The sequence below is a fragment of the Colletotrichum siamense genome (assembly GCF_013390195.1).
Source record: "Colletotrichum siamense strain Cg363 chromosome Unknown KSG_Cg363_contig10, whole genome shotgun sequence".
Lineage (NCBI taxonomy): Eukaryota > Fungi > Ascomycota > Sordariomycetes > Glomerellales > Glomerellaceae > Colletotrichum > Colletotrichum siamense.
Genome location: NW_023501023.1, coordinates 3932537 through 3960251, shown reverse-complemented (window position 1 = coordinate 3960251; position 27715 = coordinate 3932537). Strand labels below are relative to the sequence as shown.

The following is a 27715-nucleotide window of genomic DNA, read 5'->3' as shown; positions in this document are numbered from 1 at the left end:
CCTTCCAGAAATGAAAACGAAAGAAAAGATTTTCACTTGGCTCGTCAAAAATGAAAAACAAAGTCGGCCCTAAGGCTCCCCCGGCCCAATTTTCAAGTCCAGCTTCGCTGCGCGCTTTGGTCTTTTCAACTACAACATCTTCACAAACAGCTGATTTGGTCTTTCTTTCACCTCCTCTCACAGCTGCTTCGTGAACACAAGTGAAATTCAGCAACCTGGCAGAAATTCAACAACTTGGCATCAAGTACTCTACGCATGATGAGTGGAAGCGCAGACACCAAGGACACCCACAGTCAGTATTTCCCTAATCGGCAGCAGACTTGACTTCTCACGCTAATTACTTCTTCCACAGAGGGATGCAGCTCTCAGACGGCCTCACCTGAGATGCGGAACTTGATTCTCGAAAAGCTCACTGTGCTCAGAGCCCAGAACGATCATTTGATCCAGCAGAATATGATTATGATCCACCAAAACCAGGTCATGATCAATAACAACATGACTGTCGTCGAAACCCTCAAGAGCATGACCAGGTCGGGTTTTATTTTCCTTTAAATGGCAGATGATCCAATTGCTGACCATCTTCGCGGCAGTCCCGCTACAAGCACCCCTGACACACCCGACACGCCAGTCAATGATACCGAGGGCAAGGGCAAGGAGCTGCCCTCCAAGGCTGACAACAATCACTGATCTCATTGCACACTTGCATTTGATGTCTCTGGATTTTTATCAAAGGCATCTCAAGGATCTGGATAGCGAGTCACATTACGCGCGGGCTCATGCCCAAGGATCGAACAACTTCACAAGGAGATTAGCCAATACCTAGCTTCCACGACAGAAGTCAAGGTACTTTATTTACATAGCTACGGAAATCAAAGTTCGGTTGCTCTGACACAGCCACTAAGACCTCCAAATTAATGACATGTGTACAAAGGGATAAGAGCTAAAGTACCTGGTCAACACCGTCGATGACATCGGTATCAAAGGTAGCTCATGGAAGATCATCCAGAATCCACGAGAAAATCTCTTTCTCATCATCTTACAAAAGCAGGGCAAGTACACCGGCAATACCTGCCAAGCTCATGCCTTTGATAGCAGCACCTGCTGTGGGAACAGTGCTCGGCATCATGGTACCTGTAGCCGTTGCCATCGACGTGGCTGAGCCGGACATGGTAGCTGTGGCGTTCATCATACCTCCTCCAGTAGCATTCTTCGGCGCGACAGCAGCTTCATAGCTCGCGCAAGTCGAGTTGGGCGAGATGGGGCAGCTGTTCTCGATGCAGATTGCCTGGAGCTGGGGTCCCTGTGCAGGAATGGCAGTGGCTGGCGGGCTGCAGCGCATACCAAAGAGCTGGGAAAGCGCCTTTCCGACTGCCTGGAGGTCGTCTTGAGCAACGCCGAAAGAGGCAGCCGCCATAGCCACCTGCTGAATAAAGTATCCGAGCTCGTTCATGTCTAGGTCCATGAACTTGTGGACCTGGTACATGGATGCATGTCCGTCATAGCCAGGGAAGCCGGTCATGCCGTACTGGGAGCAGCCAAGCAGGGCACCGAAGAATTGGTAGAGATGGGTCAAGAGGAAGCTGGGAAAGATCGTTTGTTAGCCTCATAATGGTTGTCAAAGATGTCGACGGCTACATACTATTGATTAGACTTGTCGTCGTTCGCCGGCATGTTCTTCATCAGTGGCGCAGCGCCACCTCCATCAAGGAAGTTGACGGAAACGCCAGAGCTGCCACCGCGGTTGGACGAGGCCAGGTCGCCGTTGAAGTATGGCAGCAGATTGACTTCAGCGCCGTTGTAAGTGCCCGCTGCAAGAATGCCAGGAACTTTGACACCGACGTTTGGCATCGTATCTATTGAGACGAGTAAGTCATCTGCAAAGGTGGACTCAGGTGATTAAGCTCACAGTTTCCAATTACCACTGTGTTGACCAGAAGAGTCAACAGAGTGTACTGGTTTTCGGCCGTGTTATTCTTGAGAAGTGCTGTGGTATAGTAGTCGCAAATTGGAGTATCAGCTGGACGCTGAGCGGCGACACTGCTGGCCGCAGCCAGGGCAACTGAAATGATTTTGTAATGCATTTTTGGGTATTGTGATTTTGTTTGACTTTGATACGGAAGAGAGAAGGACTTTGAATGAGCCTCTCCTTACTTGGTACCTGCGATGAGAGCCCTTTTATGATGAAAGGCCTATCAGTTAGAAGCACATAGGCAATCTAACCCCTCTCCAAGCTCCTGCTTCAAGATGCGCATTTTGCCGTTTTCCGGTCAAATGACCTCCGAGGAGACGTTGACAGCCATCATCTCAGATGAAATGATGGTCTCGTCAAGCTTTGGCACTAGCTGTTTGTTCGCTGATCCCAAGCTAGTGAGCACCAGGGACTAGCGCCGGGGCAGCTCCGATCCGTGGGCATCAACGACCAAGTCGGGACAATAGCTTACATTCTTTGAATTAGATCGACTCCTATTGGTAGGAACGACCCATTGGGCTCGGATCAAACATGCCCGGCAGTCCTAAGACAACGACGTGGATACCGGATCGCAGCCAGGCCGTTGACCTAAGTAATGACCCATGTCATCGGTATTCCTACGATTTCTACCTGTACAGGAAGGGATGTGACGAACGTGGTTCAAGAAGAACACGCCCAACGCAGAAGGGTTTTGGAGCTAAGGAACGGAGGGGAATGTTGCCGGCACCTGCTACCATAGCTCCTGGGGAAGCTTGCTGACAGCTGGAAACCGGCTTGGGCTTTTACGGATTGACTTCTTTCCGAGAGACTGTCCGAAGTCATCTGGCTGTCTCACGGGCCTTGGATTCTAGGCTTGGTATATCGAGCGAAGATCAGTTCTCAGCAGTGCAGACTGGTATCTAACGCAATATGGGGAGCCTTTGGCCCTTGAACATTTTACTTGATGGAAATTAGGTCTCCGGCTATCGTATGGCTGCATTCACGCCCCTATTGGAACGGGGTTTAGTGGGCCCACTGGATTTTTTCGGCGTTTTCGGCGTTTAGAGGCCAGATTACTAGCCCCCTCAAGGGGCGAGAAGTTAGCTCAGACATTATCATCCTCACAGAGATGAGAAGCTTAATTCACTCGTTTTTCAGCGGATTTTCGAGCTTTTTATCTCGTTCTTTTTATTTTAGATCTGTAAAGAACGTAAAGAGTCTTTTCCTTTTTCTTTTAAGATCGTAGGCCTTAAAACCGTAGAGTTACGTAGTTAAGGCGGCTCTACGCGCCTTCGGGCGCGTACGCGCTGCTGTGCTGCATAGCTCTCGGCCGCCTGGCCTACGACCATTTCACTATATGATGTGATAGAGAGGTCCAAGCCTTGTCCTCAATGCTCAAAACAAATCAATTAATTGTCTCCCAGATTGCATTCATGACGGCTCAAAGGCTGGGGTGCGGCATATCCTCATTTTGGAACTTGTAAGCCTGTCCTCAATCTGTCTCACTGCCAAAATGGAGACAGCTTCTCGCCGAGGGAGATAAGTAGGTGACCATACGCAATGTGCAGGTATCCTTTTGGACCTTGCTTTACACCATCTGGCCCCTGAAAAGGTTTGAAACCCTTCTGATGACACGCGAACTCATATTCGCTGACTGTGGGCAATCTTCCAACTCCAGGAAAGAAACAGTCGTCTTCAAACACATATGTTGCTCTTTGCCTGAGTAGTCGACTGAAGCCATCGCAATAAAACGCATGACCGTCGGTCCCCGGACCAACACGCCAGAGGTAGTGTTTAGAGGGGTGAAAAGTCAGAGTCTGCATCTGACCGTAAACTTTTCTTCAGCTTCTGTCGAAAATCTTTCCAGAAATGGCTTTAAATAGCGAGACTCAAATCGGAGCATGCTCGTCAAACAGTCAAACCTGCAACTGGCCGTCAAAGATATGAGTAGATCAGTTTTTTGGATCTTGGACAAAACCGTTGGGATTGAGAGACGGTGAATTCTCAAATTCTGGGTAATTGATTCTCAGTTTGGGTCGCAATTCGAGATCGCTAGAGATCAGTTCCCAGTAAAGAGAAATAATGTACTCCCGGACGGATGCGAGGTTCTCGAGATGCTCCACATTTGCTGCACTTTCTTTCTTGTAAATATCCAGAATGCTTCATTTCCAGTGGCAAAGATGGACGTCTATCTTCCGAAACGTGGCTGTATCACATTGGGTAACACCATCAGGGTAGTTAGCCGGCTGCTTGCGTTGGGGTCCGTAGATCTTGCAAATCATCTCATAGCGAACAAAAAATTTGAAAACCTTGCCCATTTCACATTCGGTAAGCTTGCTGATGTCGAACTTCCTTCGTTGCCATGACCATATAAGGCCGTCGGACGAAAAGCCCGGCCACAAAGACTTGGCGGGGACTCTAGGCATCATCCTGTAGGCTTCCGGAAGAGACGGAGCAATTGCTTTGGACAAGAAGTCGTCTGTGAAAAGCCAAATTCGTTGACAGAATGAATCGAGCTTCAGAAGTAGCAAGACGTCCATCTCGTTGAGAGCTCACCGGAAGCCCACCTCTTCAGATGTGCGTGATTGTAGAGTTTTCGATCATACGAGCCAGCGTCGCATCTTGGAAAGAATATAACGGCCAGGGCATCGTCGAGATGTTCCCCATCTAGATTCCGCGACACGAAAGTGCGTATGATTCGTTTCTATCGGCCTTACGCTGCTGAAAAATGGCCGGTGATGCCAGACTAAGCGCCGAGACGTCCTCGGGAGTTTCAATGCTCTCTATGATACGTAGGCGGACCTCCGGTGGACAGTCTTCAAACGCATCCATGGATAAGGTGTCTCCGGTGTTTGGTGTCAATGATGGCATAGGTGCCAGTAGGTTTCGGTGGGTGTTGATTGCGGAGGTTCATGTCGCGGCGAAAAATACGTCTGAGATCCTCGACCCTGTCTTTTATGGAAATTCGACTAGCTATCTCAAGATAGCTGCTGGAGGCGGTGGCGGCTGTTACAACAGAACTTGATAACCTGTCATGAAACTTTGTCGGCAAAGGGGAATATGAGTAGCTTAGTATGGTTCGCGATGTTCCAAAATTTCCGACCCGTATGTACGGCCTCTTCAATGATCAATAATCTTCGTAAGACAGCAGAGACGGCAAGTGTGTCGCGGCACCGAATGACCCACAATACCGCCACGCTCTACTGAAAATTTCAAGCCAGGAAAATGGCATTCATGAGAGCACAAATGCTGTGAGCGGTAAGCACTCGCTCCAGAGAGACCAGGGCAGGTGATCGGCTTCGAGTAGTTCCCAGCACCGCCCATCCCGCCAGTGCTCCGAAACAGCGAATGTACAAGCGCCGAGGCTTCTAAAGCATGAGCCTTACCCAATTCTTGCCGTGGAAGGCGTCGCAGCTATGACCCAATGAGCTGAGCTGCTGCCTGACGATCTCGACAGTGCTGGGGTCTGCGTAAATAACCTGGATTGAGCTTCAACCCTCACCAGTACACCATCATTGAGATTCATGTTCCGAGACAGAGACTGGTACATCGAGTTTTGATTCTGCTGAATGACCTCACGGAGGATGAGAGTTGACATCTACTTAGCGGTCTTCAATCTTGTAAATACCGATAAATGGAAACGAGCTGTCATGCCAAGGGGAACACGGTGTTTTGATCTATGTAAACCCCACCCAATCTTGAACCCGGCAGTCCGGCATGTGGGATTGCCTCGTTGAATTACCAATCGCGAATTCGGAAAGCCATTACGGAGAAATCAATTTGAAAGCTGAGAGCGAGCGGTATTTCTCACACGAAATGCTACTCGTGCTTGAGCGGGTTGAGTAGCAGTTGATGGTCAATTAGGACTAGTCTCGTTGTGATGGTGGTCCCGCCCAGGTGGTGTTGTGAATGCTTCAGGCAGAGGTACCCGAACAGATATGCTTTCTGAACAATCATCCGATGTTCTGGGTTTTCACTGACAGGCACGACAAGAAAGCTTGGAATGTGTGCGATCGGTTCCGAGGCTGACTCTGGTTGAGAAAGCGAAAAGATCATTCTGAAGTGTGTACTAGAGTCGCAAATTTCTTCGTTCAGTGCTTTATTCACTCAATGCCAAGGCGTCATGGGTCGTGATAGGTAAGATAGGATAGGGTTGTCCCCTGCGAATGAACGAAGTCTCGGTGGTTAGGAGGGTTCTGCGCCATTCCCGAGCTTCATCGTTAGCACGGGCTGGCTGCCTCTGAAGACCACGGCCCGATGCACTTGACCCATCATGCATCTCATCCTTCATTGGGTTATCATCTGACAGCTCGGGCAACGTACCCTTTGAGTCGTCGGCAATAAAGACAAGAAGGGGTTCGCTCTCAATAAACACCCCTACGAGAGCAACGTCGCCCCGGCATGGATTTCGATCCTCCAATGACACCACTCGAGTCGTGAAAAAAATTTGATCTTATCAATCTAGGCCCCCGAATCCACATCGCGATCCTTCGAGCCACTAGCGAACCACTCATCCCGTGTTCTCGGCCCCCTCAGACGAACATTGGCCGAGCCTGCCCGAGAACCACGTCGCCGCCCGTCAATCGACGTTACTTCCCATGACCAAGAGCGCTGCACTATGTACTCAAGACCGTATCGGCACGCGTTGTTGCATTGTCCACAGCGTACAACCATGTGTTCGTCCCACCATTCCTGCGGCCCATCTCTTGGCGCCTTTTGTGTTGCTGGGAGGATACAAGAACCCTTGCCTCGCCGCCGTTGCATTCTTCACAGTTGAGTCTTTTGGGCCTACACGTTCCACGACCAGATTCCCGGACTCGCCCATTCAAGCGGCTTGTGGCCTCAAGACAACATGGCTTCCCCAAACGAAGCTGCGAGCTCACCAGAGATTGCTCCTGAGCGTCCCGTCCCAGCCCCGATTGACGACAAGGATCCCGAAATCGTCGATGAGAAGCCCAGTTCCGAAATCGATCCCAACACCGGCGGACTTGCAGGTGTCGAGAAGATTGAGGCCTTGACTCAAACATGGACCAAGCCGTGGCTTGTCGTCGCCTACATCTTGTATGCGCAGTCTGCACAACTCTTCCGGTTGCATTTGCTCACCTCATTCCAGCATCTGGCTTGTCTTCTTCACAGACTCGCTGCAACAACAAATTGCTAGCTCTCTACTGCCTTATGCAGTCAGTGACTTCGGTCTCCATGGCCTTATGGCCGCCACGGGCATCATCTCCAACATCGTGGCAGGAGTCAGCAAGCTACCGCTCGCGCGTATTATCGACGTGATTGGTAGAACGCAAGGCCTCTGTATCATGTTGGTTTGTGTTGTCATCTGTATGAAGCCTCCGTCAAAGTTGCCGGAGACAAGAACTGACATGATCCCGTAGCTTTGATTCTCATGGCAACTTGTAACAACGTCGAAACCTATGCTGCAGGTCAAACGTTCTTCTGGACTGGCATGAATGGTATTGGTTACGTTCTCAACATCTTCATGGCCGATACTTCGACGCTTCGCAACCGAATGATTCTCTTCGGCTTTACATCCACACCCTACGTCTCGAACACCTTTGCCGGGCCTGCAGCTGCCCAAGCTTTCCTTGACGGCAGCACTTGGAGATGGGGATACGGCGCTTTCACAATCATCATTCCGGTTATTTGCGCCCCCCTAATTATCATTTTTACCCTCCAGTTGAACCGAGCCAAGGAACTCGGTCTCTATGTCAAGCCCCAAACAAACCGCACCTTTTGGGAGTCGGTGAAATACTGGTTGATCGAATTTGATGTTGCAGGAATCCTTATCGTAGTTGCTGGGTTCTCGCTGTTCCTGCTGCCATTCAGCATCGCTGGTTATCAGGCACACAAATGGGTTGAGCCTAGGATCATTGCGATGATCGTTGTCGGCGGTCTTCTCTTGATCGCATTCCCATTATATGAGAAGTACCTTGCGCCAAAGACTTTCATTCCTTGGGAGTTATTTCAGAACAGAACAGTCCTGGTCGCCTGCTTGCTCGGAGGGAACATGTGGATCAGCTTCTAGTAAGTCCAAAACTTCTGACGGATCATTAGCATTTCAACTCTAACTTTGCGACAGCTGTTACAAGGTTCAGTTCTCGTCCTATCTGCAGGTCGTCTACGACCTCAGCGTTTCAAGAGCTGGCTTCATCACTAATATCTTCAACATTGTATCTTGTGCTTGGGCGGTTCCGGTTGGCCTGTGAGTGATTGTCGTAATACTCCCGTTAGTTCTGCACTGACATCTCTTGTGTCCAGTCTCATGCGCTTCACCGACCGATACAAGTGGCTTGGACTGGCGGCGATTCCTCTTCAGATGCTTTCTACCGGTTTGATGATCAAGTTCCGTATGCCCGATACTCACGTCGGCCTTGTCATCATGTGCGAGGTTCTCGGCTCTTTCGCCGGTGGCACTATTGTCATGGTCGAGCAGATTGCCATCATGGCTTCCGTTGCTCATCGCGATGTTGCAGTCGGTCTCGCTCTACTGGCTCTCGTCACCAGTGTTGGAGGTGCTATTGGCCAATCTATTAGTGGTGCCATTTGGACCAACTTGATGCCCTCGAAGCTAGAGCGCTACCTTCCCGACGAACTCAAAGACCAGGCCCTCCTCATCTATGGTGATCTTGTCACTCAGCTCAGTTATCCAGTGGGTACTCCCGAGAGAGACGCCATCATTCGTGCGTACGGCGAAACGCAGAAGATCATGATCATCGCATCGTTGGTGGCATTAGTTGGATCGATTATTTGGGTTTCTTTGATGAAGAACCATCGCTTGAGTGACAAGCAGCAGACAAAGGGTGTTCTGTTCTAATCTGGGTCGGGCTGTTCAGCTGCATGCTGTGAAGCTGATATTCAATGAGCGATACTTACATCCTGTTTTTTTTTTTTCAACGACTTGTGTGAGAGGTATGAAATCATGCAGAGAATCTGAGCTACGTGACGGGCTTGTCCTAAGGCATACGCCCAGTGGTCCATGGTATTGGATCCGAAACGACGACTTCAAGCTGGCATGACACAGTCTCACAGGAAGAGACCAATCTTCCACGCAAAGACATTGTGGTCAATGCCCTTCCGCTGGCCGTTTGTGCTGAGGTTTGCTTTCAGCGAATGTCACCCAAACATAGTTTTGACTTTAGCAAGTCATCCCAGCCATATAGATTGTCAAGTAGGATAGTACTGACTCCAAAAACACTAGATGCCAGTAAGAACATGGCAGAACCACCGCTACACCCCATTTAAAACATATCTAAGCCTCTCACAGCCCAATCGCAGCCTGAAGCCAACACCACCGTGTTTCCGCCAAGGCTGGTGATACCGAAACCCTGGGACCTTGCCGAATCCGAGGCAATGTGCGGAGGGATCCGGGGCTGGTGTGGGGTCGGAAGACGGAAGACGGAGCTCGGAAGGGCAAAAAATGCCCAATCAGTTCGGTGATCGACTCACTGACGAAGCCACGAGGGCTAAGAACTGCTTGAAACGGAACCTCGCATGTATGTGCCGCTGCTAGCGAGCCGGGCATGCCAGCCGAGTGTGTCTAGGGTCCGATATTCGTTGTTCGTTGGTAGGCTCTTGAGTGATGTTTTTGGCTGGGACTCCGGGGCAAAGCCGTGTGAGATTCAATCCCGGCCCACCACCGGAGCCGTCACAACCAATCTGCGTCTACGAAATTCCACTCGGTGTATTCAGGTTGGTTGTGGCCTCCGCAAAAGAACCTACAGGCCTCTTCCCCGCCCCCAGCCTCCGAGTCATGTCTTCTCCAGGTCCATGTTGTGCCAAAGACGGTAGTCTTTGGCATTCTGGCACTCGGGAGATGTCACCTCCACGTGGAAACTGCGGAGGGCGGGGAGCGCTCTCCATTCACCCACGGGGAGAGCTGGCAAGCCCCTGAACTTGGTTCACGCGATGATAGTTTCCCCAGAGTATAAGACTTTGGGCGATCCCACCGGATCCTGGAGCTTTGGACAGTCGAGGTCCCTAGAGCACGATACTCGCTTGTCTTTGCAACGAGGTCCGTTCCACTAATCCAAGCCTTTAGTACCGAGTATTCGTGGCCCAGCATGGCGGACACGAAGGCCGAACCCACGGTCCAACATGAAGACAAGCAGCGTTCCGAACAGCTTGAGGACGTGAATGTCGCAGCTGCGGCCGCGCTTCCAACAACTGCGGTCAACGACAAGCTCACATTCGCTGATTTCTGGGACAACAAGCGCGTTTTGGGTTTCTGTCAGTTCATCCGATTCACCTTGTAATTTGACCATCACACACTAACCTGACCAACTGACAGGTTTGATGATTTACCTTCTGCCGATTAATTTCGGATATGAAGTCACCACGATCGGGAAATTGCTCGCAGTCACACCCTTTGCTAAAAGATTTGGTCACGAAGTCGGCGGAAAATGGGTTGTCGCAGCCCGCGACCAACAAATTCTCAACGCCGGCGGTACAATCGGTATTTTCGTCTCGGCATTCGCAACAGGCATCGTCAGCGACTTCATCGGCCGCAAGCGAACCATCATCATCGCCTGCTTCATCTGCGTGGGTGGTATCATCCTCCAATACTTCAGCACGACCGTTCTCATGTTGTTCGGCGGCAAGACCGTTGCCACTTTCGGATTCGGTCTGGGCCATTCGCTAGGCCCGGTGTTTGTTGCTGAGCTGGCCCCGGTCAAGATGCGTGGTGTGTGCCTCGTGTTGGTCAACACGATGATCACTATCGGCCAGTGGCTCAACTCAGTGACGGTGCTGGGGAGTGATCACTACAACAACGACTTGTCATGGAGAATCCCTCTCATCACCCAGCTTATCCCCCCGGCCTGCTTCTCCTTGGTCTTCCTTTCCTTCCGGAGTCCCCGAGTTGGCTCCTCATCAAGGGCCGCCGGGAGGAGGCAGCCAACTCATACCGACGATTCAACGGACCCAAGTTTGATGTTGATGGGGCTATGGCTGTAGCAACAGTTGCCATTGCCAAAGAGCAGGAGGCCAAGAAGGAGCAAGAGTCCAGCCGCTGGCTTGATTGCTTCAAGGGCTCGAACGGGCGCCGCACTCTCATCATTGTCATGGTGTATCTCGCGCAACAGGCGATCGGCGTGAATTTTGTTAGCGGTTATTTGACGGTTCGCACACAATGACAGCAATTTGACAGACACAAGAACTGACATGTCACTAGTATTACTTCCGTCTTGCCGGAGTCAACAACCCCTTGGCGATCGGCCAAGCCGCCTACGCGATCCAGTTTGTCGGTAACATGACATCATGGCCGCTGGTCGACAGATACGGACGACGTCCCTTGATCGTTGGCGGTGTCTGTACAATGACCGCTCTTCTGCTCCTTATCGGCGGCATCAGCACCATCGGCACTCAAACATCTCTGTCAGCGACAGTGGCTTTCATGGTGATCTGGGGATACTTGTACCAGGCGACGCTTGGCGCCGTTGCGTACTCTGTCGGCGGCGAAACTGCGAGGTAAGCTGCACGAATACCATGTTCCCATGTGTTGAAACTCGGGACCCAGAACCAGTCGAACGGTTTGACCCTGAAGCCCCAGTGTTGGCGAGACGGTGATGCCGGGACACCGGGTTGTGGGCCGCGACAGACCGGGGGCCCGTTCAAATTTGTAACAAGGACTGGCTTGCTAACGAGATTGCGAAAAAAACAGTGTGCAACTCCGTCAAAAAACCTACAGCATCAACATCATGTGCTCGACTGCGGCGTCTTGCCTGGTGCAGCAGGTGATGCCCTATTTGATTAACACGGATCAACTTAACCTGGGCGGGAAGGTCTGCTTCATCTTTTTCGGCCTGTCTCTGCCCATGTGCGTCTGGCTCTACTTCTACTTCCCCGAGATGAAGGGTCGCAATTACGCTGAAATCCAAGAGATGTTCAGCAACAACGTGCCGGCGCGCAAGTTCAAGACGTACGTGTGCGAAGTCAGCGCCGGGGGCCAGGCACAGGAGAAGAAGCTGCAAGAGGAGGAGGCATGAAGGGGCAACCGGTGGGGAGGCGGCAGCGAATGGTGTAATGTTTAATGAGTCGCTCAAAACCTGAAGGCCATAGGGCTCTTCTGATAAGAAGCTTAAATGAGCAAAACACCACCCGCGTTAATGAACACACGATGTCGCGTGCAGCCATTGGTGGACGGCCCCCATTTGAGCATTTCGGTTGGCTCTCTGTTGAGTGTTGCACGGAAATTGACAAGGGACTAATGCAGTGACGATGATTAGCGACGTTTTATGTTAAATAAACAACGCAGTGGGCCGGGATCATGATCGGAGATTAGTGTGATCCTGACGCCCTCACGCAAAAAACACTGAAGCTGTCGTGGACCGTCCACATTTTTCTTTTAAACCCCCGCGCTCCACGATGGCTGTGCATCTGGATCAGCACTTTTGGGGGCAGAATCCAACAACTGCAGTTGATCACTGAGACATTCGGCAACCTGAACGACGATCAACAGCGATCAGCAAACCAACACCGATTCACAATGGTTTCTCAACGGCTCTGGTGCCTTGGCGCCGCTCTTCTTGCTTCCTGCGTGCAAATTGTCAGCGCCGACATTCCTGAAAACGCCGTCGAACTCGATCTCGTCTTCCCTCGTGATGGCGGCAAGTACGGTATGACTTCCAAGGGCTACCCGGTCCTCCTCAACATCCAGAACCCCAACGTGGCCTACCATTACGGTTACGGCTTTGTCTGGGACATCTACTCGAGAAACAAGAACTCCTACCTTCGCACCGCTGCTCACGGCTCCCTTGGCGCCACCATCTTGAACGACACCGAGTTTGGTGACGGCCCGCACCTCGAGGTTGGCTACACCGGTCACCTCGCCGCGGGCGACTACACCTTCGCTTGGGTCTACGGCCTGGGCGCGCAGTGCGAGTTCACCGAGCAGCCTACCTACAGCGAGTTCAACCTGAACCCTCGTGTCGCCAACGGCAGCTTCGACTTCACCGTTGAGAGCGACGGCTCTGAGCCAACCTTCACCAAGACCTGCCCCACGGCCGTTGGCAGCATGAGCTACGCCTCTACAACGACTTACAACTCTGAGGCTACCAGCGTCTGCGGCGTCACCGCGACTCCCACATTCGACACCGATCCTTGCAAGGCTACCCTCAGCAATGAGCAGGCGACCAGCGTCTACAGCGAGTTGGGATACGCCGCTGCCACCGGATCTTCCAAGGGAGCTGCCGACTCCAAGAGGCCGTCAGCGTCTATCGCCTTGTTCGCTGGTCTTCTTGCTTCCGTCGCGGCCTTGGCATAGACGTAGAGACACAGCTTACTCGCGCATGTGGAAGAGGCGCGCCAACCATGCGACGAGCAGCATCCAGCTGAACAGCGACGGGCATCGCGACCTGCCCGATTCGCAGCCCTACGGCCAACACCTCCCTCGAGCGGGAGGGTGTCGAGTGGCGGAGCGAAGGCGACATATGCAAATAGCATCGATTGCGTCTTATCTTGCTGCTGTGCCGTCGTTAGCGTCACTGTCTTAAAGTTGCATCGCAGCATGCCAACCTTGTTTCTGCCCACAACTGCGCTCTTTTGCCCTATTGCAGAACGGCACAACTCCAAAAATAAGCCAGCGATCTGCACAACGTGGCTCGGCGCGGATCTGGGCCTCCGGTAGAGCCTCTGGATGGACAGAAGTGTTTGAAGAGGGGGGACGGGAAGAGAAACAAGAGTCACGAATCTGAGGGGTTTTGAGAGACAGAAGAACAAAAGATACCCAACCACCGTCGTCCGTGTACAGGGTTGGTTCGGTTCAGCCCCCATGGGCCCAGATCACTGCCATCTTTGGTAGCTGGAGTCGGCCTGCAGGGAGAACAGCCAATGACACAGGACGTCGGCTGACGTTAGCAATGAATACACAACCAACGATCCAACGGCATTCGTCGCTTTCTGTTCAGGCTCCGATATGTGACATGCATCTTGCATTCTGATGGTGACCTGTCAGCAGGCATCCCACTCCGTATCGGAGGGATGCCGTCGGCGTTGCCCAGGCTCCAAGAGTAAGACAAGCTTTCTAGGCAAACTGGTATTAGTTGAGGCTCCCCGGACTCCAGCCACCATGCAACTTGCCGTTTGATCGGATCATCCGTTGTTTGCTTTTCTGCCGGAAGCCGTTGACACATGCGACCAGGATCGCGACCAAGCGCAATGGCACAGCAGTACCGTCAACACTCGCACAATGCGAGCACGAGCTCTGAAGACACTATTTTTGTCAGCCAGCCAGACAGCCCGTTCATTCAGAGCCCCGACAAACGACAGAGCCTGGGATCCTACAAGGCCTATCAATCGCCCTACGTTTCTGTTCATCCTGAAGATGTACCTGGCAGCGAACCTGCTTTGAGTAGCACTGGCGAGTCGAGACGATCCACTCGCTGGAGCAGAATCTCAGAGAAGACACACATCAAGCCCGAGAAGTTTTCCAACTCAGGAACATGGACCTTTGAGATAGCCAGTCTTTGCGTCACCGTTCTCGCTGTTGCTGCCATCATCGGCGTGCTTGCTGCGTATGATGGTCGGCCCTTGGCATCATGGCGATTCCAAATCACCATCAACGCCGTAATTGCAATGCTCGCCACTGTCGCGACTGCAACCATTGCCGTTGTTCTCTCCAGCGGTATCAGTCAGCTTAAATGGATTCACTTCAAGACTCGTCGCGAACCTCTGTCTGACATGGAGGTTTTCGACGACGCAAGTCGAGGGACCTGGGGAGCCTTGATGATGCTCCTCAAGCTCCGCGGAGGGTAGGTCAACCCCGCCACATGTACAGTAACAACAAGACTGACATAACATTTGTTCAGATTTTTAGGATCATTCGGCGCTTTTGTTGCCATTCTCACCTTGGCATTCAGCCCGTTTGCACAGCAAATTGCTACTTTCCACGCTCGTACCACCGATTCCAACGAAGGCGCCACTAACCTGCGCTCTCGGCAGTACATGATTGCACTGAGCAGTCAAACTGCGTCGGAGGGATTCATCCCTATCCTGCCGTTCAAAGCTGCGGTCTACAACGGCCTCTTCGCTGAGAACGGCAAGCCGTGGTTGAGCCTTCCCGTCAACTGCCAGACTGGGAATTGCACTTGGGAACCATTCGAGACTCTGGGTGTGTGCAACACATGTATCGATCAGACAGAGTTCATGACCAGGTCCTGCGAAGACGGGTCGACAGAGGACATGACACAGTGTGGCTGGGCTCTGGATAATGGAGCCCGACTCAAGACTCACGCTGATGTTTTCAGCATGACACCTTTATTTCCCAGAGGCCTAGGAGATATGACCTACTCAACCATCATGAAGGTCGTATTCATGGGAACCGAGAAGCAGAATGGTACTGCCGGCGTTGTTGCACCTTGGGCGAGGCAGTGCACATTACAGGCTTGCGTCCAAACCCTCAAGTCTTCGATCAAGAATGGCGAGCTCAACGAGACAATCACCCATGTCCAGACTAACGACTCTGTTCCCACTGCTACGACCAATGACCTGGAGCCCATCTACATCAGTGGCGAGAGCGGTAATGAGACGTATCCCATTGACATGAAGGTCATGATGGGCATGCGCTCGTGGTTCTCAGTCCTTTTCCGCAATGGCTCGGCGTCGCGTAATGAGGAGGTTCTCAATCAGACCATCACCAGTCCTGACAAGGTGATCGTCAATCTCACTGTTGGTATCTCAAGCGGCGAGACGTTCTTCGATACCGACATTGTCCAGGCATTTTACTGGAACTACTACGAGTACCCAAGCGGCATCGACATGCTGATGAACGATCTCGCCACCAGCGTCACAGTCAGCTTCCGAAGTTTCGATCTCACCGCTGTCGCTGGACTGGCACATACCGTGGAAAGCTATATCCACGTCGAATGGAGTTTCCTCACGTTACCTCTGCTCACCGTCCTGCTAACAGCGGTCTTCTTGAGTGCTGCAATCTACCAGACCTGGCGTTGGAAGGCAAGTCTGTGGAAGAGCAGCGTTCTTGCGACACTGGTTCACGGACTAGACCGAAACGCGAGAGAGCGTCTTGAAGACTTGGGAGGCTTGCGGGAACAGCAGAAAGAGGCGAAGGTCGTTACGGTGCAGCTAGATGAAGGAGATGGTGGGCTTCTGAAGATGTCCAAATACGACGACATCTGAGTGCAAGCTTTCAAATAATGGATTGATACGAGATAGGCATGCAAAGACTAACTAATCCGTTCCTTACTATGATAATGTTAATGGTAATGACCGAAAGCGGTGGTTGGGATGGAGCTTGCGGGAGATGTCAAAAGGCTTTGTCGCATATATTCCCGAAACATGAAGCTTTGTTGAGAGCAGTCTTGTTTGAATCAAAGATAAAAAGTTGCTTGCATTTTTGACCTGTACCTGGTGTACCATGGTCGATACTATTTACATTCAAGAAAAACGCTCATCCGTTGTCATCCAAATCGATGACTTAGACGTACTCGGCGCACATCACGTCGCTACCCAGATCCATGACTTCGGCAATCGTGGCGTTAGGCATGATACCAACCATCCACAAGTTGTGGTTGAGGGTAGTTTCGTTGCCAGAGTCACCGTCATAGTCGAGGATGGAAGCGCTGGGGTACTCCATACCGTTTTGCTCGAGGTAGCTGTCCAGGGGAATGTTGCGGCCACCCATGTCGGTCAAGCGGGTAGTGAGGTTGGCCTGCTGCCACTCCCACCAGAGACGGTCCAAGTTTGTGTGGTGAAGAAAGAAGAGCGGGTCACCGGGGCTACCGACAACATCAAGCATCTGTCGGAACGGCGTCAGTTATCAATAAGCCAGTGAATGTGGGCAAGGTCAAGCTTACGGTGCCACCAACAGCAGAGTGGCCAGCGGTATGGGGGTTGACTTGGTAGCACTCGAACGCCGCGGTGTAGTTCTCGGAGGCGAAGCACTCGTCGATGTATTGTTGCTGGCCAGTCTGGAAGCCATTGGAGTTGAAGGAGCGAGTCAGGCAGTCGTTGGCGTAGTTGGAGGTGGAGTTGATGTGAAGCGTCAGGTTGACGAAGGGGCCGTCGGTAACGCAGTCGCCGCCCTCACCACCAAAACCAGTGTCGGGATCGAAGACAACAGACTGGTTGAGGGCGTCCATGTCGAGGACCTCGTTCCAGTACGGCTGGCCACCCTCGTAGCCGCACTCAGACTGAAGCAAGTACTCGTGGACACGCATGAAGTAGCGGTGCCAGGGGAGGAAAGATCCCTGTGTTGATTATCTGATTAGATCTCCTTGTTCAATCAAAAGCTCGTGTTTTTAGAAGACCCTACAGTGTTGTGGATAACGTTGGACTGCACAATGTGGGCCCAGTCGAGCTCGTCCCAGCGGTTGATAGCACCCTCAATGTCAGTCTTGGCGGTGGTGTTCATCAAGCAGAGTTCTGCGTTGATGTACGCCGACTTCTCGGTATCGGTCATGTTGTTCCATGCCTTTCGCTGCGTCTTTGTCGTGCAGGTCGTGTTCCACGAGGCCGCGGCGGCCGCGAGGCCAGATGTCGCGAGGACAGTGAATAAAGAGCGAAGAGTAACAGTCATTTTGGCCGAGTTCTAAAGAAGGAAAAGACTAAGAAACGACTGAAAAGGAAAGAGCGAGGTGAGATAGTCGAGTTGAGGCCAAGAAGCTACTGGTGGTGGTAAAGAGACAAATGCCTGAACTCCATGGCGAACAGACACAACTTATAAGATTTTCGCTGACTTAGACCAGGCTACTGCACGATGTTCCTCATTGCCCAAATCGTGATGTTCAACATGGGAGATTACTGCTGCTGCTGCGCAATCGGCCAATGCGCCTCGCTTAGCAAACCGCGTCACCCCGGCTTCATTGGGACGAACCGGCGTTTGTAGCCCACTTCCCGTCCCGTTTCCCCTTTTAAGCGGAGTCAACACCGCAGAGACATGTGGGATGAGGCTCCCATGCTTAAAGCTTCCCCTGACTAAGACCCAGAATAGAAACAAAACTCTCCACACAAACACGTAACGTATAGCCTTGTTATATGGGAGAAGGGCTCTTTGGCAGCCATTGGCCTGGGTTGCGGTGAAGGCGATTACGTCTCTTCGGCTCCGACCGGTGACATCGTGGCATGCGCGATACCGTATTCTTTTGTGGGGGATCTCGGCTCCTGAACAGCTCCTGCGCGGCTCCCGAAGAGTTGGCTCAGATAAACAGCAAGCTATCCAATCCGGTCCCTGTTTTTAATGCACGGCAGTTGGGACAGTGTTGCAAAGTCCACAAGCCGCGTCAGTTGGAACTTCAGTAAGCCTGGGGCTCATCCTGCAGCAACGATGTCTCTTGATCCGGGATGAGGGCCTCTAGTCTCCTGCCTCCAGCTTAATGCCTCAAAAATCGAGAAATCTGTGAACACAGAAATTATTTTGGTGACATCCGGCGAGCGGCTAGCCCGAGGTGGCATTCGCTTCAGCTTGCAGCGCCAAGTCTATCATTGGTGCCTCCATTCAGGTCCATCTACTGGGATTAGTAGTCAAAATGAACCGGCAGTCTTGGCAAACCACAAAGCTGGAAGCTTAGCTTTGCGGTAGAAGGATGATTCGATGCAGACTTCCAGATCATCTCATCTTTGGGATCTGCGCGCACTGGATACTGGCTGCCAACGCTTTGACACTGAACATGTTCTACGCGTAAGAAGGCAGGCTGTGGAGTTACATTGGCTGCACGGAGGGTGAACCAGCTTACCCCGGGAAACCGAAGAATGGAGCGTTCCAGGCCTAAACTCTTGACGATCAGTGACCGTGGTTGGAAGCCACACAGTCGAACGAAAGTTACGTGCGGCTGCAATTTGATAAACAACGAGAGCGCTTGGGCATCTTCGTTGACAAGAAACCTGATTGCTATTCTTTTTATTTGCTTACTGATATCGCTGATGGGCGAGCCATTCCCAGACGCTGTTGCCACTTAACTTTCGCTTGGTTGCATGTGGCTGAGCAAGTTTTCTTACACGAGTGGAAAAGGCATCCCTGTGTATTACACAACTGCGTGGTCTTGAAATTGAATAGTTACAAGCAGGACTGGGTACTCCGTGGCACCAGAAGGCTAGAATCTAGTTATTCTTTCTAGGTTATGTTAGGTTGTTTATTCACGACATGCTTTCAGGTGGGGGACCCTAAAGCTAGGTCAAGCCACAACTTTGCCTCCCATCGGCATTTTGCCTGCGGCTCCCACCGCATCCCGAAGGTTTCTGGACTTCCGAGCATTCCACTTGTCCGTGTTGTTATTTGCAGCAACTCAAGATGCCGTTCTTGGACGAGGTCATTGAAGCCGCTGCCGCATCCTTGGTGTTCTCGGCAAGTCCGTCGGCCACTAAACAAGGCTCGGCTCTTCCCCAGGCTTCGACGGCTAAGCCACTTCAATTCAAACCTGGCTTGTATTTTCTGTCCTTAATCAGAATTAATGTCTTTTGCCATGCGAGACATAGCATGAGCAGAACGAGCCATCATGAGAATCTTCGTGTTTGTGGTTTGCGCGCCGACGTGGGCCGAAGCTTTCCAGAGTCCGTCAGTGCGCTACAGCCCTCAAGGTGCGCTTCTAGTTGGTAGGTAAGGTAATCAGCAAAAACCCTTCTTTGACTTGCCAATATTCGAAGACAATACTCTGCGGTAGTCACTCGTCACCCAAGTCAAAAGCTCTTCTGGCTGCAAGGTGTAGGTAGTTCTTGAGATTGAGCATGATTTGAGACCTGCCCGGCATACGACCCCTTCTCTTGCAGGCTCTCAAAGCAATATTCATTAGCAGCCGGAACGTTCCATCCTAGTTCGGCGACTCTCTTCTAGTGGTAGTGGAGGTTTTGATCTGGGTATTCAAGTGAATTGACGTCAGTGCCATCTTCCTCGCAGAGAACTTTGCTAGTCGTAAAGGGAAAAACAATTGCCTCCAGTGTTCGTAATATGGTGGTCACGGGGTACTGCATGTTCTTCTAACACAAAGACGATCAAAGCTGCCCTGACCTCGCCAAAAGCAAACCATCACCACATGGCCTACAATGACCTACATTTCGGGAGAACAAACCGTCAACAGTCCCAGAGAGGACCTTACCAGGTCCCATCCATCGAAGATGTTGAGTTTGAGGCCTGGCAGGACTTAGCCAGCTTGGGCCATGGCCAACATGGCGACTAGCATCCACAACTCTCTACGACCACGGCCAGACACTTCTCGACACTTTCGTTCACCAGTTGTATCCGTACATCTCTTTTTATGATAACGTCCACAAATACGCCAAGACGCCTGACAAGGGGGCACTTTTACTCGAAGGGAATGTCGTGGAAGTGCCCATCCCCGATGAGGTGAATCCCATTGCAACCTTGTTTGTACTGTCGCGGAAAACCCTCTCAGACATCGAAGCACCTACTAGTGTCTTATAGCCGGTCCTCGCTCAGACTTCGACTGCCACGTCGTTCATCAATATAGGAAGCCTTATTTGTAGTGAATGGGATGCGATGTTGGGCGAGAATTGCGGATAATTCGGTCTGTGAAAATCAGAGACTGGAGCCTGCGGTATGGATTTGCAGCGGCGACATCGTTGGTTGTGCGGCGAGATCAGTGGGACGGCAATGATTTTAATGTGCAATGCAAAACGTTGTTTTCGGGTGATAATTTCTTGAAGAGACTGAAATAATTAGGGTTGGTTTGATACAACGATTACAGACACGCTGAAAATGAGCGATCCAACACTGGAGCTTGACCAGCCTCCTTTCAAGGACTTTTCTGGAACGCCACTGCTCGTAGCATGTTGGTTGGCAGCACGTCCTTCAAAGCCAAGAACACAGGATAATCGGCAACTGTTGTTCTGGGCAACAAAGACATGGTTCTTTTTATGGACAAAAGCGAGTCGATCGGCCTGCGCGTCTGCTCCACTTCGGGAGTGGCTAGCTCCGGTGAGTCGTCCATCGTCAAGTGGGAGTGCCAAGCGACATGGACTCTGACGGTATTTCCGCTGAAATGTCCACACCAGCGGGGACTTCAGAGCGGCGGCCGAGACGATCTTCGGGATATCGGACAACTCCCGGGGGAAGACCCGTGACACCGGTGCGGATCGTGAGCCCGCGGTATATATAAAAATGTCCGCATGCCGCCCGCGGCAAACATATCCGAGCTTCACGTCGCACCGAGGAAGAGCCATCATGTGTAGGCTTAGAGTCGAAAACCATGGTGTTTTTCCTGTCTCCATGAAACTGCAATTACCTCGATACGTCATCCAAAGAGATGAACCTAATTACCCCAGTGGTGGGTAGGCAGTTGACGTACTCAAAAGAAGCCTCGCCTTTCTTCAGTACCGATACCTCATGCCACGTCCGGAACTTCCTCTCATTACCGAATGTCTTCGCGTGCTTGATGGCCCCGAGGTAGATCGCGAGATGGGATTTGTGTTTCTTGGCCCACTCCTCCAGGGTTTGCAAGCTCGTGAAGAACCCAGCGCCACATGTTTCTTTCTTCGTATGGCCTGCTTCATCACGGTTGCCAAGATACCTCAGCCCCATCGCTCCGCCATCATTGCGATTGTCCCATAAGTAACCCAAACCATTTCTCAAAGTTGGCTCCAGGTTATTCTCATAAGATTTGGTCTCTTCAGGGCCACAGTTCTCCCAGAATTGTCCAGATCGGATGTGTACCATGTGGTCATAGTTTGTCCCAACCAGGTGTTGCCCAAGTCCCTTCGGTGTCGTTTCTGGCCTGCTGCCTTGAGCTGCATCGTCTTGCTCGAAGAGGTCGTGCGCAGATTCAGGAATACGGTCTCTCGCAGCGCCCCAGTACGCAGTCAACTCATGTTCCGCCGTCTTGGTTCCGGGCAATTTCGCCAATCCAGGGAGGTAATCGAGACCAGAGTAATTTGTTTCCAGTCGAGAAATCGGTGTCAGGAAACTTTCGGTCCATAACCCAACATTCTTCCGGACGTTCTCGGGCAGGCTGGAGTGTATTGAGGGGAGACTGAGTCGCTGCAAGCTGCGCTTCCCTCTCGCTTCATCGTTCCAGTAACAGACCCAAATACTTGTACCCGGCAAGTCATCGCCGTCCAAATAGTTGAATCGCTCTTTTGCCAGTGGTGGGTCCTCGACTCCGTCAAGCCAAGCTTGAACAGCTGCGTTGACTTGCTCGATGTCACTGTCGCTGGAGTGTGGCTGCACGCCGATGTAAGCCGTGAACAGCCGCTCGACACTGGCGGGAAGAACCAACTGCCAGCGGGGAATCGGAGGTTTGTGATTCTTTGGCTGTCGAAGAGGATATGTTCGCAAGGGACAGGCCATGTTTGTATCTTTCGCGAGTGCCTGCCTTTGATTCTAAGTCTCATTTCGAAGCTTGAGAGGGGTATTATGTGCTTCAATTATTCACGGAAGAATGTCTGAAGGGCGCGGTCAAACGACATGCTGCGGAGCCGATCAGGGAAGAGCCATTACTAACAGAAAACGCCATTGGCTGGCCACAGGACCAGAATCGTGCGAATCGCATCGGGAGCTACTTTTGGCTCCGAGTGGAAATGGCGAATAGGCCATTGATACTACATGCACCTGTCATGGGCAAGATACTGTGCATGTACTGTTGGACAAGTCAGCGCGAACATACAACTCTGACATCTTTTCCATTGTATCAAATGATTTGAGCGGGAAAACATATTCTTTCAGTTGGCGAGATGTTTGTTTCGGGTTCGCTCCTTTGAGTGAGTCAGAACATGGCACCAGCCTTGGAATAATCAGACTTACTGATTCATTGAGTGAATGACACCACGTCAGTCCTTAGGTATGAACCGCAACAGCATAAATTCTGTCTCTATATCTGCGAACAAAAGAATTGTCAACTCATTTTCGGAGAGACACTTAAGCCCGGGCCTAGACCGCACCTTCTCACGTTGGGTGACCAGCGTCACAGTAAGACAACTTCAACAACGAAGTGAATCACAACCAAAAGAACCTCCCAGCTTTGGACATAATACATTATACCCAAATATCCGATTTCCACCAAAGGTAAGCAACATGTCTTTCCCAGCCTCTCATACTTATGTCCCGGTCACGGCGCCAGCCAAACGTGGTCCTTCTCTTCGAGTTAACACCTCTACCTTCGAATATGGCGAGAAAGCGGTCTACCGAAAAACCCTCCGGATTGTCAACCTATCTCTCTCTGCCGCCATCGAAGAAGTTTCCAAGCAGCCCCTACCAGAATACGATCCTTACTCTCATGAACGAGCGCAATTTTCCAGCTTCGCCTTAGAGCACTCGGGCGATGAGGGTCAGATGGACTACCTCCACTGGAAGATGGTGCACAACTGCCGCCCGGGGAGCATTTGGGCCATGTGCGGTTGTGAAAATACCATTATCGAAGTGCCGGGCGAGGATGAGGAGCCCTTGACGAATGAGGAGTGGAACCGGCGACTGTATGATGACCAGATCCCATTTGGCCTTCCAACGAACCAGCCTTCGACTGCGAACATCAACAGCGCAATACTGACGGATTATAACGGACCCGACTCACAGTCTGGCTCTTTGCAGTCGTTACAGGAGGCTAATACGGGAACCATCGCACTTGATCAGCAGGATCTGCAACAGAATTGCGATGGGTCTCCAAGTTTGGATCGGTCTGCCCCCTCGGAATCGTTGAGTCCTCTCGATGTGAATCCAGTGGAGCCTTCGCTTCAAATGCCCTTTCCTTCTGAGCTACAAGCATCGTCTACAGAAGTATCTGATCAGCCCGCGTTCCAAGCCGAGCCCTCACTTCAAATGCCCCTCCCTTCTGAGCAACAAGCATCTTCTGTAGACCATCCTGGTCAGCCCGCGCCGCAACTAAATGAAAACGCCGAAGAGTTTGTCCCAAACCTTCGGGGAGGTGATACTCGAACCGAGCGCGATGCAGAAGGAGGGCGCTTAGCGTGTTCGAAGAGCAAGTTGCAGGTGCACTTAGGCACGCGTATTTTGATAATTGTCTGCACGATTGGAGCCCTGGTAATGCTCATTCTCTTGATTATATTCTACACTAACCGGAAGCTTCTCTCTGGCTGACTGTCGGCGCGTAGTTCTACACAGAAGCACTTGAATATTGGGTAAGTTGGAACTCAAAAAGGTGCACAGCAATGCTGGACAATAGAGGAGTTTTGATATGCGGCCGGATACTTCGGGCTAACCGAACAATATGACCTGGTTGCATCGACTAATATCTCGTTCCGATGTCTGTGTTATGTCCATCTCCGCTCTTGTCATCTTCACGTTCATCATTCATACCATGCCCCTATGACTTGTGCCGTCAACAGTGCCACTTCAACTACGAGCATCTTCGCATCATCTGCCTTCGGTGGATGCTGGCGTCAGCAGGACTAACCGAAGCATCCGGCAGTCTGTTCAACGCAGGTCTCTCGACGAGTAGCCTGGAAGTCATAATGGTGAAGTTACTTTCCAAAGAATCTTCCATTTCCCATCATGTTTCACCAGACACAGCACGGCCTTAGATGAACCGCATCTGATCTCAAACAGAAACCGCTGCACATCACCGGCTTCACGAAGTCCACGAATGAGTGACCAGCGGCTGCTCCGGAAGCTTGCAGCGGACGTTCGAGAAGCCATACCGTTGACGAGGCCGATTCTCGAAACACCCACCCACCTCTCATAACTGTGATAAGAAGCCCAAGGTGCACACCACATCCCGCCCACCTTGGTATCATGACGTTCATTCATAGTTTGACAACGCATGGATGAGGCTGTCGAGGTTGACTCGGGCAGCCGGTGTGGAAGACCGGATTCGGAATGAGGGGTTGAATGAGAGAACGGACCTTGACCAAAAACAGCTGCCATGAATCTACATCATGTCGTAAATGATTCGTAAATGTCGAACCTGAATTTGATACATAGCTGAGTAATTAAAAGAAAACCAGTCACGGAAGTGGCATCCTGGTGATTACCATCGCCTGTACGCATCCCCGTTCTTCCCAGAACACGCGGCAAAGCTCCCTCTTATTACAAGATGGACAAACACCACAGCGACGACCGAATGGCAGTCGCGGAACGGCATGTCTTGGCAGATATCGAGAGGGTGTAGGGCCCAAGCTCCCTCCGTGAGAACATGCCAACCCGGTGAGGGGGTTCGTGATTTGCATGATGAAGCCGCCAGCGTAGCTTTTCGTCCGATGCCTGATCATTAAACTAAACTGGATACGGATACATCATCAAGCTCCTATGAATATCTAGAAAAGCTCTCTGCAGCCCGGCAGTTTGTAGATGGTATCAGGCAGTATCTCGATCTATCACAAAAACTTCTTACAACGTTACTTGATCTCCTACAAACATGTTGAAGAACTGCATGCAAGCATTCCTCCTTACCCTCTGGGCCTCACACACTTGTGCCAAAGCCTTGGAGGCCCCCATTCCAGGCTACGGCGTCTTTGTCCCTCGATGGGAGATCACAGGTCCAGATGGTAAGAACCTCGTGCTCCGCGGCACGGTCGAGGAGGTCGCAGGCCAGCTCCGCAGCATGAACCCGGATTGGGATCACAAAGCCGCCACCCGTAATCTCCAGGACCGCGCTGTCTTTGACGACAAGTCGAACACGCTCTGTCACAACTTCCGCGAGGGCAACCGCTCGGCTGCCACGCTGGATATTGATTACCTTCGTTCTGTGCCCGGCAAGCCACTCAATGGAGCTGGCCCGGCGAATTGGTATGTTTTGAACTACGCCATTTTAGAGGAGCGCTGCTAACCTGTCACAGCGGAAGAGTAAGCTGTCGGAACTCGACCGGAATCTGGTGGTGCAACGACGTAAGTGAACAACTCCACCACTCCAAGCAGATTTTCTGAGAGCACATCTAACATCCCTGAACAACTCAGGTCAACAGCCCCAAGGAGCTCACCTCCTTTGCCGACATTGCAGACGGCGCCAGCCGCGTCTTGAGCGTCTGCACAGACAAGTTGGACGCCAACCAGGGAGAAGCAATGACCGTCAGCGGCCAAGCCTTCCATCCGGAAAACTGGAACGTGGTCATTCGGGGTGGTGACGATTGTTCTAACTCTGGCCAGAACATCTCAGCCAGAGGACTGAAACTCTCTCGATTCTTCAAGTTTTTGTGAACATGACCAGGGCAGGCCAGGCTATGAATGGGCAGTTGTGTTCAACTACAGCACCGCTGTTGGCCTGGCTATGTCTAGACGTGTTGCAACCACCAATATCCGCCGTTCAAGAATTTTGTTCACATTGCTCACTTCTTTCCACCGTGATGACAGTCCAGTGATATGATGAGAATGTGATTATATCAACAATATCTTGCATTTATTTCCTGCCTTGATATAAGGACAATCTTCCCTACAATCCTTGCGGAAAGGGGTACTGATTTCTGGCTTCCGGTAATTGATGACACGTAAACTGCTAATCATCTCATCGCACTGCTCATATCAGTGAATTCTTCAAAAGTCGTACGCCTACTCATAAGTCGTGTTTATCGATTCTCTCCCTGATCCCCAGCCTCGAACCCATCACGAAAGCTCACCAACAAGTCCCTCCCAGCTCTCATCCTCCAAAACCAGTCCCCCAGACGTAGTCCCATACCCCCTCTCCCTCTCCCTGAGCACGCCCTTGCCCCTCTTCTCCTGCATCCTCCTCTGATCCTCGCGATACCACCTCCAAACGGCAACCCAAAACCCAACAAAGAACAGCATCCTAAATCTCGTCAGCCCATCCCTCCATCCATCAAGATGACCCGTCCAGATATCAGAACTCACCACATCGAGACAACCCCAATCACAACCCCAACCAACCCTTTCCCCGTACTGCCAACACCCCCCGCACAAACAACGACACCACAAAAGCTCGCCATAACCAACCCGGCAGCCTGCATCCCCAAATCTGCCAGCCTCGTCCGCGCCTTCATCCCATACAACAACAGCCCCGAAAACGAGACGCTGAAGAGGACCAATAGCCCCGGCGACGCGACCTCGGCCAACCTGTGTCCCGTCAGCATCCACTCCCTGTCACATCAACTCGTGCCAAACATACCAAACCCACACCTCAAAGTCCTCCCCATACATACCCCTCCACACAATCCACCCCTCGACAAACACTACAGAAACACACTGCAACACCAGCAACGCTGCAAAGGCGACATCTCCCCGCCTCAGACCCCACCATCCTTCCGCCTCAGCGCCGCCGGAGGAGCGGTCCACCCGCAACCTTCTCAACGCCGCCTCCTCGTCGTAGTCTTGGACCGTGATGATGGGCAGATACCCCGTCGACCCGCTCCACGCCACCTTCTCCTCCTTGGGCGAGCCGACACGCGTGAGGATTGCCATCAAGGCGAGCCGTGATGCCGTTTCCATGGTTTTCAACCTCTCCGCGTGTGTTGTGTGACGTGGCGACGTTATGAAGGAGGCGTGATCCGGTTTTGTGCGATTCCCCGGGTTATCGATTCGAGCAGTGAGCGAAACAGAGACATTCGACTCGACGTTTATTTTCACAGAGGCAAGTCGTATTTGAGCGCTGCGATAACGTCAATAACAATAAGTTGTGGTGTCGTTTGGTCCACATGACCACCCACCACCACCTGGCACCTGAGCACCTCATCCCCGCCCCCTCAGCTGGCCAACCCCAGACTCATGTCTCAGTAGCACACGAGCACGCGCGAGACTCGGCATCAGTCACATATCTCTGTTATACACGCTACATCATTACTCCAAATCATAATTCCGTCCGGGACCCATCATACTCTACAACCGACAACGCCAAAAATGCCCGTCCATCCGTCCGTCCAAACAAACCATGCCCTCCCAATTGAAAGGAGAAGATGAAG

At 51.8% G+C, this 27715-nt stretch overlaps 10 protein-coding genes across 10 annotated transcripts; 6 read left to right on the top strand and 4 right to left on the bottom strand.

The window, feature by feature from the left end:
- Positions 1-258: 258 nt before the first annotated feature.
- On the top strand, positions 259-687 carry CGCS363_v014976 (uncharacterized protein; the record flags this gene model as incomplete). Its single annotated transcript, XM_036646825.1, has 3 exons — positions 259-292; positions 353-530; positions 591-687. The coding sequence occupies 3 exons, from the start codon at positions 259-261 to the stop codon at positions 685-687; spliced, it is 309 nt and encodes a 102-aa protein (XP_036488974.1).
- A 349-nt stretch (positions 688-1036) lies between these two features.
- Positions 1037-2081, bottom strand: CGCS363_v014975 (uncharacterized protein; the record flags this gene model as incomplete). The annotated part of the gene is made up of 3 exons (XM_036646824.1): positions 1037-1580; positions 1640-1853; positions 1907-2081. The coding sequence occupies 3 exons, from the start codon at positions 2079-2081 to the stop codon at positions 1037-1039; spliced, it is 933 nt and encodes a 310-aa protein (XP_036488143.1).
- A 4719-nt stretch (positions 2082-6800) lies between these two features.
- MFS2-2 (MFS siderochrome iron transporter 1) lies at positions 6801-8771 on the top strand (the record flags this gene model as incomplete). Its single annotated transcript, XM_036646823.1, has 5 exons — positions 6801-7009; positions 7062-7279; positions 7333-7981; positions 8037-8159; positions 8216-8771. 5 exons carry the CDS (start codon positions 6801-6803, stop codon positions 8769-8771), a joined length of 1755 nt encoding a protein of 584 aa, XP_036488775.1.
- A 1246-nt stretch (positions 8772-10017) lies between these two features.
- ecdC-0 (Major facilitator-type transporter ecdC) lies at positions 10018-11940 on the top strand (the record flags this gene model as incomplete). The annotated part of the gene is made up of 5 exons (XM_036646822.1): positions 10018-10183; positions 10245-10709; positions 10760-11073; positions 11127-11422; positions 11616-11940. 5 exons carry the CDS (start codon positions 10018-10020, stop codon positions 11938-11940), a joined length of 1566 nt encoding a protein of 521 aa, XP_036488589.1.
- A 500-nt stretch (positions 11941-12440) lies between these two features.
- Positions 12441-13217, top strand: CGCS363_v014972 (uncharacterized protein; the record flags this gene model as incomplete). Its single annotated transcript, XM_036646821.1, has 1 exon — positions 12441-13217. One exon carries the CDS (start codon positions 12441-12443, stop codon positions 13215-13217), a length of 777 nt encoding a protein of 258 aa, XP_036488590.1.
- Positions 13218-14110: 893 nt separating this feature from the next.
- Positions 14111-16087, top strand: CGCS363_v014971 (uncharacterized protein; the record flags this gene model as incomplete). Its single annotated transcript, XM_036646820.1, has 2 exons — positions 14111-14703; positions 14761-16087. 2 exons carry the CDS (start codon positions 14111-14113, stop codon positions 16085-16087), a joined length of 1920 nt encoding a protein of 639 aa, XP_036488591.1.
- A 298-nt stretch (positions 16088-16385) lies between these two features.
- ustQ-5 (Tyrosinase ustQ) lies at positions 16386-17486 on the bottom strand (the record flags this gene model as incomplete). The annotated part of the gene is made up of 3 exons (XM_036646819.1): positions 16386-16706; positions 16765-17157; positions 17223-17486. The coding sequence occupies 3 exons, from the start codon at positions 17484-17486 to the stop codon at positions 16386-16388; spliced, it is 978 nt and encodes a 325-aa protein (XP_036488592.1).
- Positions 17487-21140: 3654 nt separating this feature from the next.
- Positions 21141-22205, bottom strand: oxd-0 (Phenylacetaldoxime dehydratase; the record flags this gene model as incomplete). The annotated part of the gene is made up of 1 exon (XM_036646818.1): positions 21141-22205. One exon carries the CDS (start codon positions 22203-22205, stop codon positions 21141-21143), a length of 1065 nt encoding a protein of 354 aa, XP_036488576.1.
- Positions 22206-25224: 3019 nt separating this feature from the next.
- Positions 25225-26003, top strand: CGCS363_v014968 (uncharacterized protein; the record flags this gene model as incomplete). The annotated part of the gene is made up of 3 exons (XM_036646817.1): positions 25225-25595; positions 25646-25694; positions 25764-26003. The coding sequence occupies 3 exons, from the start codon at positions 25225-25227 to the stop codon at positions 26001-26003; spliced, it is 660 nt and encodes a 219-aa protein (XP_036488915.1).
- A 402-nt stretch (positions 26004-26405) lies between these two features.
- Positions 26406-27245, bottom strand: CGCS363_v014967 (uncharacterized protein; the record flags this gene model as incomplete). The annotated part of the gene is made up of 3 exons (XM_036646816.1): positions 26406-26589; positions 26754-26873; positions 26926-27245. 3 exons carry the CDS (start codon positions 27243-27245, stop codon positions 26406-26408), a joined length of 624 nt encoding a protein of 207 aa, XP_036488918.1.
- Between the last annotated feature and the right edge of the window lie 470 nt (positions 27246-27715).